The sequence below is a fragment of the Danio aesculapii genome, chromosome 10 (assembly GCF_903798145.1).
Source record: "Danio aesculapii chromosome 10, fDanAes4.1, whole genome shotgun sequence".
NCBI lineage: Eukaryota > Metazoa > Chordata > Actinopteri > Cypriniformes > Danionidae > Danio > Danio aesculapii.
The window spans coordinates 40,992,466-41,006,674 of record NC_079444.1 but is presented as its reverse complement, the minus strand read 5'-3'; the positions used below and the strand labels follow the sequence as shown (position 1 = coordinate 41,006,674).

At 35.8% G+C, this 14,209-nt stretch overlaps 1 protein-coding gene across 1 annotated transcript in view; it reads left to right on the top strand.

Moving 5' to 3' along the window:
* aak1b (AP2 associated kinase 1b) overlaps positions 1-14,209 on the top strand; it is a 76,011-nt gene that overhangs the window by 21,227 nt on the left and 40,575 nt on the right. The window contains exons 4-8 of the mRNA XM_056466488.1: positions 617-671; positions 2,460-2,626; positions 5,010-5,092; positions 9,046-9,345; positions 13,373-13,548. Coding sequence (XP_056322463.1) covers positions 617-671; positions 2,460-2,626; positions 5,010-5,092; positions 9,046-9,345; positions 13,373-13,548 — 781 coding nt within the window. The remainder of the gene's footprint in view (positions 1-616; positions 672-2,459; positions 2,627-5,009; positions 5,093-9,045; positions 9,346-13,372; positions 13,549-14,209) is intronic.

Genomic DNA, 14,209 nt, shown 5'->3' with positions numbered 1-14,209 from the left:
AAGTGATATCTCTGAACTTTAATTATAAATCTAATTAAAATGCTGCGCTTCCCACCTCCAGTCGCAATGAATTCTGGGACTTATAGAGCGAGATCAATGTCTGCATCGGTGCGTCCTGGATATCAAGAACACATCCAGGAACTTTCACGCGTCCTCTGTTCTTGCGGTCTTGAGTATTGGAACTGAACTCTGGTTGTTGATGATGACCTTACACGATAACACGAGGATGCAAGACCGCTAAAGAACGCATATTGAGAAATAGCCATTGTGTCTCAAAGTTTCATATCTCCAGGGGCCTGTATTGCATTTATTTACTTCATCCACCTGGTGGTGCTCCTTAGACACATTTCAGGTTTGAATCACAACCTCACAGGCTAATTTCAGCTAATATTGTTGTATCGAGAGAAACCTTTTCTGTCCTTGGATTATTTTAAGGGCTAGCACGTCATCTAGATGGCACAATAAAACACTGAACCTGATTATACTTGATGCACATTCTGAAACGTTTCCGGTCTCCTCTTCTGAATGTCTCAACCGGTTCATTTTGTGCTAGATTTTGTTCTTGTTATATTGTAAGACTCTTTTGTTGAGCTTTTTGTAGTTTTTTTCTTTCAAGTCATCACAAAAGGCCATCTGATTGAATGTATTGAGCGCTGCTCTCACAGGAAGGGGCAATCATGTGATATTGATTCAGATTAAACATGCTCGCTAGGAGTCAAATGAAAGCTAATTGGCATAATTGGTGGCTAATAGATTAGTGAAGTGCTTTCAGATGGATTCAAGGACACAGGTGGGTTTTTTTTGCATGAATACGTATGTGACGCATCTATGGATGCAGTCATGCTTTTAAATAGCTCATCTTTGCCATTATTTAGTACACTGTACAGGGTTCATATGGTCCTGGAAAACCTGGTAAAGTCATGGAATTTTGCCGAGTCAATTTTCAGGCCTTTTTTTTTCTTCAAATTTGAGCATGCATTTTTTTGTTTTAGATTTACCACATGTACATAGACGTTACATGCAACATTAGATCATGAATGTTTACCTAAAGGCATGGTTTCAGCTGCATTCATTCTTCCATGGCGGGGCGCCACACCAAAATTGATCCAGCCATGGCTACATTACAGCTTTTCATTCAAAACATTCAGTCGTGTTTTTTTAATGATAATTGCACCAAAATGTATTAAAAGGTAAGAATTATATGAATTATAACAGCGCAAACTTCTCTGTAACTGTAGTAGTGCTCTGCGTTATTTGTTTAACCCTTTAAGGCATGGATGTCCAAACTTTGGGCCAGATGAGGGGCCCAAATATATATGTATATATATATATATATATATATATATATATGTATATATATATATATATATATATATGTGTATATATATATATATATAATGTATATATATATATATATATATATATGTATATATATATATATATATATATATGTATGTGTATATATATATATTATATATATATGTATGTGTATATATATATATATATATATGTATATATATGTATATATATATATATATATATATATATGTATGTATATATATATATATATATATATATATATATAATATATGTATATATATATATATATGTATTATATATATATATTATATATATATATATATATATATATATATATATATATATATATGTATATATATGTATGTATATATATATATATATATATATATATATATATATATATGTATATGTATATATATATGTATATGTATATGTATATGTATGTATATATATATGTATATGTATATGTATATGTGTGTGTGTGTATATATATATATATATATATATATGTATGTATGTATGTGTGTATATATATATATATATGTGTGTGTGTGTGTGTGTATTGACCATATGTATGGGAATATTCCTTTTTACATTTTAAGGTATTAGTTCAAATATGTACCCTTTCATATTGAATTATTTTTAGGATAAATGTTTGATTTAAGAATGTGTAAATATAAACTAATTATTAAATAAATTATAAAACAATTTTAAAAAGGAACGATTACAGCCCAATTTTCTAAATAAAATACTAACCATAGGCATTGTACTTAGAAACTTGCAACTTTCTCTCCGTGCAGTTATTCTCATTTCTGATTTTAGCGTAGTTTAGTTAAACTGTTTATTTTTTATTTTGTCACTGCTATAAATATCATCATATTGCACAGCCCTATGTATATTTTTAAAACTATATTAGAGAAGGTTATTATTAGGAAAATTATTTAAGGGAAATGTTTTAAAAGGTGTCTCCTGGAAGATCTTATATCACCTTTTATCACTGTATGTTTCTTGTATATTGCTTGTTTATTATGAAAGTTATGGTTATGGATGTAATCATTAAATTTACTAATGTTACTAATGATGGCGTTAAAACATGCATAAATTTGCCTTGGCCTCATTTGTGATTCTGTTTCCTGCAGGCTCACAGACCCCATTCCCACCACTGAAACCTCCATCACACCTCGCCAGCGACCCAAAGCAGCGCAATCCCAATCTCAGGCACTAGGAGGCATCCTTCCCATCCAGCCTGCAGCCTTGACCCCTCGCAAGAGAGCCAACCTGCCTGCTGGAGCCACTCAACCCATAGGTACCAATATTATCAACTATTAATCACTATTCTCTGGATATGTCTGCCTAAGTGATGCATTTAAATGAAATGAAGTTGGAAAAATAAATGTTTTTATTGATTCTTTGTCTTATTTTTTAATCTTTTTTCTTTTTTTTTTTGTAAAATAATGCATTGTTAAATACCAGAAATCCCATTTAAAGAGACAAAAAAAAGAAAATTTTGCCGTTTACTCATTCCTCATTTGTTCAAAACCTAATCGAGTTGCTTTCTTCTGTTGAACACAAAAAGAGATATTTAGAAAAATGCTGGTTGCTGGCGCACATTGACTTCCATAGTAATGGATTTCCTGCTGTGGAAGGCAATCAACATTCTACGAAATATCTTCTTTTGTGTTTAACAGAAGAAAAGAAAAACTCATTAAGGTTTAAAACCTTAGAGAAACCTTAAGGAGAATAAATTATAAATCTGGGGCATACTTTACCTTTATTTTAACATTATACCATTTTTATAGTGATAAATATTTTTATAAATGTGTGTATAATATATAAAATCCATTAAAATGTATTTAAATGTGTAAAATAATTTAATTCAATGTTTTTTTGTTTTAGTTTTTATTAGTAATAATAATTTTATCATATTTTGGTTATACACACAGTACATTTATAATAAATGTATAACAAAAATACCTAATGTAGAGATCAAATGTGATTTTGGTTTTAAACATCTACATTATGTATTTAAAAATATAAATAAATGCAAAATATAATTAATATATAGTTTAATACAAGAATATAATGTTATTAGAACTACATGGTAACATGTAACAAGCACCAGTTCCCACTTTTAGCTACTAGCTTATTACCTGCCTATTGTTTAGAGATTAACTGTTTATTAGAACTTTTAAAGTACATATTCTGCATGATCTTATTCTACATCCATAATCCTAAACCCAAATACTATTTTAATAAGGCAAGTTTATTTATATAGCACATTTCATACACAGTGGCAATTGAAAGTGCTTTACATACACAGGAATAAAATGGAATATATATATATATATATATATATATATATATATATATATATATATATATATATATATATATATATATATATATTTAGAAATACAAATAACCAATGTCAATAATAGGTGTGTAATAAGCTAGTATCTATTAGGGGGAACAACACAGAGAAGACAAAATGAATCAAACAGACTATTTTGGTTACACTTTAAAGAACAATTTAAAGCTTTTAACAAACCATTAAATAAGACTTCTAGCTCCATAAACTACTGATTTGCTGCTTATTAATGGTTATTAAAGCAGTATTTGGGTTTCGGTATTGGGGAGGATTAGGCATGTAGAATAAGATCATGCAGAATATGTACTTTATACGTTTTAATAAACAGCCAATGTCAATAATAGGCAGGTAATAAGCTACTGGCTAATAGTGGGAATTGATTCTTCTACTAAAATGTTACCATATATTTTAAAATACATAATTCCTTTAGATTTTGATACATTTATTAGGCAGTTTTGTCATAAATATAAATTATAAATGTACTGTATCTACAACCACACATTTTTTGTAATGCATGTTAATGAATACTTGATGAAACTTTCTTATGCCAACACCGAGATGACGAAATGAATCAAACACAGACTATTTTGGTCACACTTCATTTTAAGGTACAATTCACGCTATTAAAACATCATAAAATTCTGCATGAGCTTATTCTGCGTCCCTAATCATACCCAATACAGAAACCCAAACACTACCTTAATAACCATTAATAACCAGCAAAATATTAGTTTATGGTGCCAAAAGTCTTAGTTAAGGGTTTATTAATAGTGTTGACATAAGAAAGTTTGGGCATTTATTTATTAGCATGCACAGGATCAGAAAGTATGTTTTTACATACAGTACATTTATAATAAATGTATAACAAAAATACCAAATAAATGTGATTTTTGTTGTAAAAATCTAAACGAATTATGTAATTTAAAATGTATGGTAACACTTTAGTTGAAGAACCAATTACCACTAATAAATACTAGCTTATTACCTGGCTATTCTTGACCATCTCTGCTTTTTATTAGAACGTTTAAAGTACATATTATGCATGGTCTTATTCTACACCCCTAATCCTACCCAATACCAAAACCCAAATACTACCTTAATAATCAGCAAATCAGTAGTTTATGGAGCTAAAAGTCTTAATGACTTGTTAATAGCGTGAATTGCACCTTAACATAAAGTGTGACCAAAATAGTCTGTGTTTGATTCATTTTGTCTTGTTGGTGTTGGCATAAGAAATTTTCTGCATTTATTCATTAACATGCACAACATCAGAATGTGCAGCACATCCATCTGCTAACTCCACACGATTGTTTCTTTTCAGCTGTCAGTGTGAACTTGGCTCAGCCGGCGGCAGCTCTTCAGTCTCAGAAAGCCCAGGCATCTCCGGCTCCTCAGCAGAAAACGGTCAGTCTCTTCTCTGTCTCACTTCTCACTTTTGATAGTCTACTAAAGGGTGGCACTTGTCAGAATTAGTTGGAATGTCATTATCTGTGTTTTCATCCAAATATTCACCAGATAAAAAGTTTATCCTGCTTGTGTGCGCAAGTTTTTTTTTAATGCACATTTTTTAAAAAAGTATTCCCAGTTTGCCATGTCAATTAAGTGTTTTCGTGCAATATTTAACGTCGTGTCCACACATACACAGGTATTTTTATAAACGGAGCTTTCCCTGCTTTCTTCATGCTTAAAAAAACTTTATCCACATGAAAACGCAAAAGCACTCTGTGATGCATGTTATAGGGACGCCGAACAAACATGTGGCAATAATAACACTTTTTTTTTGTTGTTTGTTGGAGAATTAAGTATTTTTGCAAATAAATTGTATACAAGTCAATGCTAAACGTAATACAGAGGCGAATTACTGTCCCGCGGTGCGAACTGCAAGCGTTTGCTGTGAACGTGGAATTTTGGCTTCCAAATTGGGTGTGAACCCAGTTATGTTGATCAATCAGAATGGAGAAAACAGCAGGCATGCAACTAACAATATTTGGGGGAAAAAAAAACGTAACTATAATATGGTTATATAGGGTACAGAATGGTTATATACCCAGTGTTTCCTCTAGGATATTTTCCAGCTGTGGCGGCAGCCTTTTATACAGATCCATCAACTACCTATGGCGTTATTTCAATGACAAATGTCGTGAGCGCAGTATTACAAGTCAAGATCGCATTTATGTAACACAAGCATGCGGATCTCTTTGCTTGCGCGCCGATTTCCTCTGTTCGTGCACAAAACGTCTTGCGCGCCCTCAAATATCAGCTGCTCAAGTGCAGATTTTCTTGTGCGCTCTCAAATAAACACTGCTGAAGTGCGATTTAGTGTGTTTATGTAACTGGAATGTCTCTGACATTTATTAGATTTGCTAGGAATATTTATGAATGTCTCCAATAGACCTACAGAGTTGCATGAATGCGTCATGAAGTAAAGTGAAACGGCTATAAACGCCAGTAAAACCATTGCCCTTTATCTATAAATAAAGTATAATTATATAAACCATGTTCATCTCAACTGAAAGCTACGTCATGTTGGCTGGCCTCAAAAATCAATAGTCTAAAAATATTTTTGTCCGAGAAACTACTTACTTCCTCTGTTCATTCACATCTGCAGCTGACGTCAGAACAGCAGAAACCGTTGCTTCTTCACCAACGTGACTTTAGAGCTCGTATTAAATGATTCTCTAGCCTAAAGTGATGACAAAACAGGTGATTTTGCTGACATTTTAGATTTATAAGGCTAAACAGCATGAAACAAACACCATCAGTCTACAGAGATTTCCCAGTATTTCTCTGTTGCAATCGGGAAAACACAATAATTAACCCCGAAAAAGCCAAAGCAAAGCGAACACTAGCAGAAACACTACCAGATTACTATGGTATAATACAGCATTGCAACATACAAAAGAGAGAGATCGACTTAGAATATCACTTAACTGTTTTATGATGATTTTATCAGCTGTAGTTTGAAATTATGCTGAGTTTTTTTCCTCTATGTATTTATTATGCGGTCTCTGTCGCCATCTTGTGGCAGAACTTCAACTGTCTTTGCTCTGCTCAGTATGACAGGCTGATGGAGGCTGACACGCTGTATCTTTGAAATTATGAATATTTAAAATAGGCACCATCCTTATAAATAAACTGCAATCTAAACAACTACATTCTCGACTAAAAAAGCCTCAAAAGTATATTATGTTGTCCAACAGCTGCAATATTTGTCAAATTGTAGTGAGTTTATTTATCTGCTGTCACTGTGGGCGGGGTAATACAGAAGGGTGAGGAGGCTGTACGAGTGCTGTTATTGCAAATATATATCAGATTCGAGAACCAGACAGAACTGTTGTAAAGAGTTTTCAAAAAGTTTTGGTTTCAGTCATCTGATACTCCGTTTTCATGTGGACAAATAATAAAACAGTGAAGAAAAAAGTGCAGTTTTGAAAATACCCGTGTTCTTGTGGACAGGGCCTACCTAAAATGCACAAAAAAATAGCTTGATGGAAACAAAGCTACTGTTACAAATAGCAACAATGTAGGAATATGTGGTAAATTAAAGTGACAGCCTGTGGCACATTCATAGTTCACATGTTTGAGGGTGCTTTCACACCTGTGAATCGATTCATTTGTTCCGAAACAGGGATTACAATTGTTACATTGTTGCTCTTTGCTCTTGGTGCGGTTCGCTTTCACGCAGAAAGTTTCTAAACAGACTAAAATAGCTAAAACAAGTCACGTATGAGTAAACTCTCCTCACATTGGTCAGAGTTTCAGGGTTTATTCCGCTCAGCTATCAGGGGAGGGTGGTGGTTTGGTGGTGTTTGACAAGGTGCGAGTGACATGTTTGAAGAGCGAGGAGGGATGCAGTGGGGAGGAGTAAGAAGGGTGCGCGATGTATTTGAGGACCGGGAGGGAGACGCGCGATTTCCGGGAAATGATCACTCGTTTGCGGGCATCCGGGAGACTCCCGAAACTTTCAGGAGACTTGGGACGTCTGGAATGACCTCCCGCCATACTCATACTTCTCTCTTCATATAGCCGTATGCTTATTACATATCCAGGAAACACTGTGATATAACCAGGCTCGGATCGTATTGCTTTCTCGCTACAATCGATCCGCTTCAGAGTTCGTTTCAATCAAGACCTCCTCATTCAAGCGATCTAGGAGCTCAATCCGAAACAAAAGTCTAGGTGTAAAAGCACCCTTAGTTTAGGCGCAGGTTTTATGTAGCATAATTTCACAAAAACAGATTGTTTGTACATCATAATTGTAAACTATTTAATCTGTTTTAAATAACTTATTGAATCATTGTGTGGATTATGATGAACGTGCAATTGTTGACTTTGCTAGAGCGGATAAAAATAGTTCCCACTCTTCTGAATTATATTGCATTGAAAAAAGTAAATACTGTAAGTTTAAAATGTAGTCAGTGTTACTGGATGAAACCTAAAGTGGCGATACGGTCTTAAAATGTGAATCGAAATAGGAATACTTTGTTGAAAATTTTCATAAACTTGTATGCACAATTGTGCAGGATAATCTTTTTATCTGATAATAAGTTATTAAAAGTTATCAATTGCCCATCAGAAAAGTGTGATTTTGTTTGAATTATATTGCAATAAAAAAGTAAATGTACTGGAAGTTAAAATGTGGTCAATGTTACTGGATGAAACCTGAAAAAAAGGTGGCGATAAGGTCTTAAAATGTGGGAAAGAGGAAAGAGTCTTAAAGGTATTTAATATCGCTTTCTGATTCCTGTATATACCCTGTTACAAATAACATAATAATCTGGGAATTAGGGTTGTCACAATACTGCAGTTCAGTACCAATCGATACTAAGATTTTAAAAACGTCTGTTTCCCGCTAACATTTGAGTGCTGTTGAACTTGTTCTTAAACACCACTTATTGGCCATTGTGTTCGCGTGCTCAACAGAAATGACTGTGATTGGCTGTGAAGGTCATCAGTTCACCAAACTCACCAATGTTTACTGAGTGTAACCACAGATACAGGGACACTGGAGCATTTTAAAGCCTAGATTTATCAGTGGATCCTTCATATGTCAGCTGATCGACATGACTTTGAAACACTCCAGTGTCCCTGTATCTTTATACACAGTACACAGCGGTGAGTTCGGTGAACTGATGACCTTCACGGCCAATCATTTCTGTTGAGCATGCTAACCCAATGGCAAATCAGCACTGTTAAAGAATGCACTCAATAGGAATGTTAGCGGGAAATATAATTTCAGTACCGATTGGTACTAAATTCCAGTAATGTGACAATCCTAGTGGAAATATGTGGTAAACTAAAGCAACGTCATCAATAGTTCACATCGAAGAACAATAGTCTTGTACCTGTCTGTGTAGCAGCCGATCCCTGTCACAGTCGCTGCTACAGCAGGAGGCATTCCAGCTGGAAGCCCCGCCCCTCAAAAAGCAGTAGCCACGCCTCCTCCATCAAGCCCCGCCCCACCTACAGCACCTGCACGGAGTGCTCGTCGCAAGCAGGCATCAGTGGCTCAACAGCAGTTAGTGGTAGCCCCGCCTACTGCCACTCAGCCAGCCATTGCCAAGCCCCCAGCACAGGCGGAGCCAACAGTAGCTCCTCCCACCATCCAGCAGCCAGCGCCTCCATCCCAGATCAGCCCAGAGGACGCGGAGGAGAGGGTAATCAGCTCATCCTGTGCATGCTGCGCTGTCCCGCATCATTCAGAGAGCACTTTCACTAATGATGCGCAACATGCTGGGCCTGCGCTTCATCATCCATTGTGTTGCATCCCTCCATGCTTGATTTATTTCCGATGATTTCGATCATTTCTGTGGTGTGACAGAAATTGGCTTCTTTTGGTTTTCATTCGCTTTGCTTATTGGCTAGAGACTGACTGACAGTGTTTTTGTTGAAATGATCAAAGTTGTATGCTTGTGATTGTGTTTTGCTGATCATTTCATGGTTTCACACTGCGTTCATTTCTGATTTGTTTGTTAAATGTCAAGCGGATGAAATCTGATCTGTTTGTTCAGGCTGTGCAGTTAATATGCTGTGTGTTTAGATGGATTGACAACTGGAATGATTTTTTTGTTTAGTGTTGCACAATAGAGGGTTGAAAGAATGACTATGGTTAGTTAAAATTAGAAATCTTTTGTAATACAAACTAAATGTGAGTGTAAATATATGAATATATGTAATGGTATAGACAAGCAGGGCTAGACATTAGCTTTTTTTGATCACTAGCTAGTAGTTTTCCAACGTTACTAGCCACAATTTTGTAGTTGTAAATATATATTTTACATGCATAAATTTGACATTGACATGCTAAAATTGCTAGATTTTAAATTGAAATATGGCTCCTTAACTTATTTTTTTATTATGTCCCATGACTTTTTAAAGATCAACACTAAAGCCCAATCGCAATTCTATTTTTGTACCTCCATCTCTTCCCCATGGCCCTTGAAACAGAGTGTGAAGGGGAAGGGCTTCAAAATTGACCCCTTTAGAGATGGCACACTACTACAACACCTGCACACGTCATCGTGAGCTCTTGCTTCATATGAAATCAACGATCGCGACTGCTGTAGTTATTCAAGTTGCTGTATTTTTTTTATATTTATCTTCAGGAAATCACTGAAGGCAACAATATCATGTTATCATAACGATATAACCTGCAGTACGATGGTTACTATACTGTGCATTTACACAGTGGCCGTATTCATCTATGTCAGGCATGTCCAAGCTCGGTCATGGAGGGCCGGTGTCCTGCAAAGTTTAGTTCCAACCCCAATCAGACACACCTGGGCTAGCTAATCAAGCACTTACTAGGCTTTCTAGAAACATCCGTGCAGGTGTGTTGAGGCAAGTTGGAGCTAAAATCTGCAGGACACCGGCCCTCCAGGACCGAGTTTGGACACCCCTGATCTATGTAAACACACCAAAAACAACATTAACATTATAGCAGACACTGTAAAAAGCTCATTCCCAGCTACTAGACATTACTGACAGGGTATTCAAGTGTCATCGAGTGTCAGAATGTTGTGAGTTATTATTATGGATTATAGATAGCGAAATTTAGAGGTTTTTATTTTCGCGTTTTTTAATTTTTTTTATTTTTTAAAGCATGACGATAAAAGACGAACGCAGGTATGAATATATTAAAACACGTGCTTGTTTGTTGTAAAAATTTTTACTAATTACAAAATATACTTATTTGTGGATCTCCTTACTTCTGGGTCCAGCTATGCTGCCGTTGTGGCTGGTGTGTTCTGGGAGTGGGGTCCTGAAAAATCTCAGTTTGAAGAGGTATCTACCCCTTCCCCTTAGCCCTACGCCAGGGCATTTCAATTGGCGGCCTGCGGGTCGAACTCTGCCCCCGAGGCAATTTGTTTCAGCTCTCCAATTAGTGTGACCAAGACATCAAAAATAAATTCAGTTCAGATAAAAAACGGTCGCTATAGTTATGAAGTGATGTGTGTCTATTCAATACAGTCCAAGCTGCAATTCAAGGCGGCGCAGAGCGTGAGTCACGTGGTTCGCGGCTTTCCGGGCGCACGCAGTAGAAAGCATCTCACCCCGTAGCATGGGTTTCAGTGCAGTGTAAACAAAAGATATGTTAGACGAATTATTATTAAAATGATGATGTATGTATGAAAGCAGATAACAACAGTTCATTTAAGTACTTACCTAATATAAAGCTTAAATTTACATTAGACGTTATAACCGTGAAACCATTATTCTTCAGACTATATAATCGTACAACCAAAATCTGTTGCTTCCCTAATTGTTATGCAGTTCAAAACATAACATATGAATGTGTCTGAATGTAGAAGAAGCCTACTTAAGCAGTGCACTGCTTTTGTTGTGCTTTGAAATACAACATTTAAATATGTTTGTTAAAAAAGCCACATTGTACAATGCAGTGATGTAGTTTCAAAATACAGTATATTAACATTTTAATGGAGAAAAAGCCAACGTGGGTGTCTTAAGGAGCTAAAATACAGCATATGGACTCTTATATGCTGTTGTGTCTAGGCCCACACGGAATCTGCACGCGCAGATTTCCGCAGATTGTTAGCCCATCGTTAATTCTGTTATTCACTTGAGTAAATGTGTGTAAATCTATATTTATTCAGTTTTTAAATTAATTACAGTAATATTATTGACTAATATGAAAATGTTCTTCTGATTTATGTACAATGCAGTTTGTACTGTAATATTTTCTGTCTTTTAGTAGAGATATTATATGAGAGACTTGCTTTGTTTACCAAATAAAGTGAATCTAATTGGATTTGCATTTTAAACATTAAATAAAAATTTAAAAGATATTCTTTTTTTATGTCACATATTAAGGTTTTAGTTATGATACTCCTAAAATAATACCACAGAAATCCACAGATTTTTACCAAAATTCTCCGCAGAAATAGCAAAAAACGTCCGCAGATTCCGTCTGGCCCTGGTCATCACTCATATTGCAAGTCATATATCTCCGACCCCTCATTTGGGATGCTTTTCATGAACTGGCCACCATGGCAAACTAATTGAGTAGCCCTGCCCTACGCCTTCAAGCTAAAGAGAATTGGGACACCCCTACCCCTCATTTTGCGCGTTCACGTGAAGGGGAAGGGCTAAGGGCTAGAATTGTGATTGAGCCTAAATATACATTTTTTTATTCTACAAATATTTTCTTAAACAATTGACATTTCAAAAAATGATTCTCATTTATCTAAATCTATACAAAGTAGTTTAAGTTTATCTAAATCTATACAAAGACTAAAGGTCCCAGATCATCAGGAAACTATAGATAAATTGAGAGTTAATCTCCTAATAAAGCAATGCTTTTGTAAAGGATGATAATTAAACCATATTAACAAAAATAACTGCAAGCAAAAGAAAGCAGGTGAAAAACATTCTGCATGCGATAGTGAAAAGATGATCACGTTCACACGGTTAACGTTAGGCCCATTAATAATCTGTTCAAAGAATGGTAAAAGCGAAAGCGGCAACTGTGGGTGCACGAGCACCACTTTTTTCTAATCTATTTAAAAGAGAAACGATAGCACCGTTTGCGTTTCAGGGCATGTTTGTTTTGCTCAAGGAAAATGGAGCTTTTAGGCACTCGCGTGCTTCACATCAGCTGTGTGGCACTCACAATGTCAGTATCACAATGTGAGGATCGCCAGTGTCTCACTGAGTACGTTTACATGGACACCAATTATTCGATTTTAGTGCGATTAAGACAATACTCTGATTAAGAGCCAACCATGTAAACAGCAATTTTTGATTAATTTAATCTGATTAAGGTCACAATTAAACTGAAGAAAAATCGAATTAAGACGTGTGCAGTATGCTGATTTTAGTCGCATTATTGAAGTGCAGTACAGGCATGTAAACACCTTAATCGAACTATTACCGTCTTGTAGGACTTTTCGCCAAATAAGCTAAATAAAGTAACTAAAAATACTTTTGGGAAGAAACAGAAAGCATTTGAACTGCCTATCTGAACAGCAGATTTTGGAAGTGGTCCATTTTTAATGTTTAATTCATCTCCGTGTTTACTTGCACTTTATCACTCCTCTTCGGTTTTTCATGTTTTTATTTTAAGTCATGTCATTTCACGGCATTTAACTTTGATTTTGCATACCATGCTCTGATTTCTCTGTGTTTTATGAGTTTCATCCTGCTGTCTTTCCATTATATCCTCAGCCTGCAGCCCCTGGCCTGTCCCAGACTCCACCCTCATCCCCAAGGACGGCCCAGAAGGCGGGGCACAGACGCATTCAGAGTGATGTCACCCACAGCGCCATGTTCGGAGTGCCAGTCAGTCAGTCCACTCAGCAGCTGCAGGCAGCCACAGCCGAGGCCAGCCTTAACAAGTCAAAGTAAGAATAATCTTGCACAGTTGAAGTCAGAACTATTAGCCCTCCTGAATATTTTTTTCCTCAATTTCTATTCAACGGAAAGATTTTTTTTTCAACACATTTCTAAACATAGTTTTAATAACTCGTCTCTAATAACTGACTTCTTTTATCTTTGCCATGATGACAGTAAATAATATTTGACTAGATATTTTTCAAGACGCTAGTATTTAGCTTAAAGTGACATTTAAAGGCTTTTAAAAAATGTAATTGCTAGGTGACTGTCAACCGTTTTCTCAGAGGATGTCAAGCTCTGACAAAACATTGCTGCAGCTCTGACACACGTTTTATTGGTGGAGAAAATTACAAAGCACTGCAGTGTTGGGGTGTTCTGTGTTTGTCTGATATAATTAGTCTACCGAAATCTGTATTTTCCATACAAAATATAAAGCTGATCAGTCAGTTCTTGTCACGTGACTCATTTTCAACTATGAACGCCTGGAAGGCACGAGTGCATCGCGCCACTCCCAATATGCGCGCACAAGCCGCACGCCTCCATTGGAAATAACGAACTCGTGTACGGAAAAGACACGAAATGTGAACGGCGACCATCATTTGCGATCTCCAGCAGTTGATCTTCTTTTTGCACAGATATGCCTGATTCACCTGATGTGTTGACAAATGG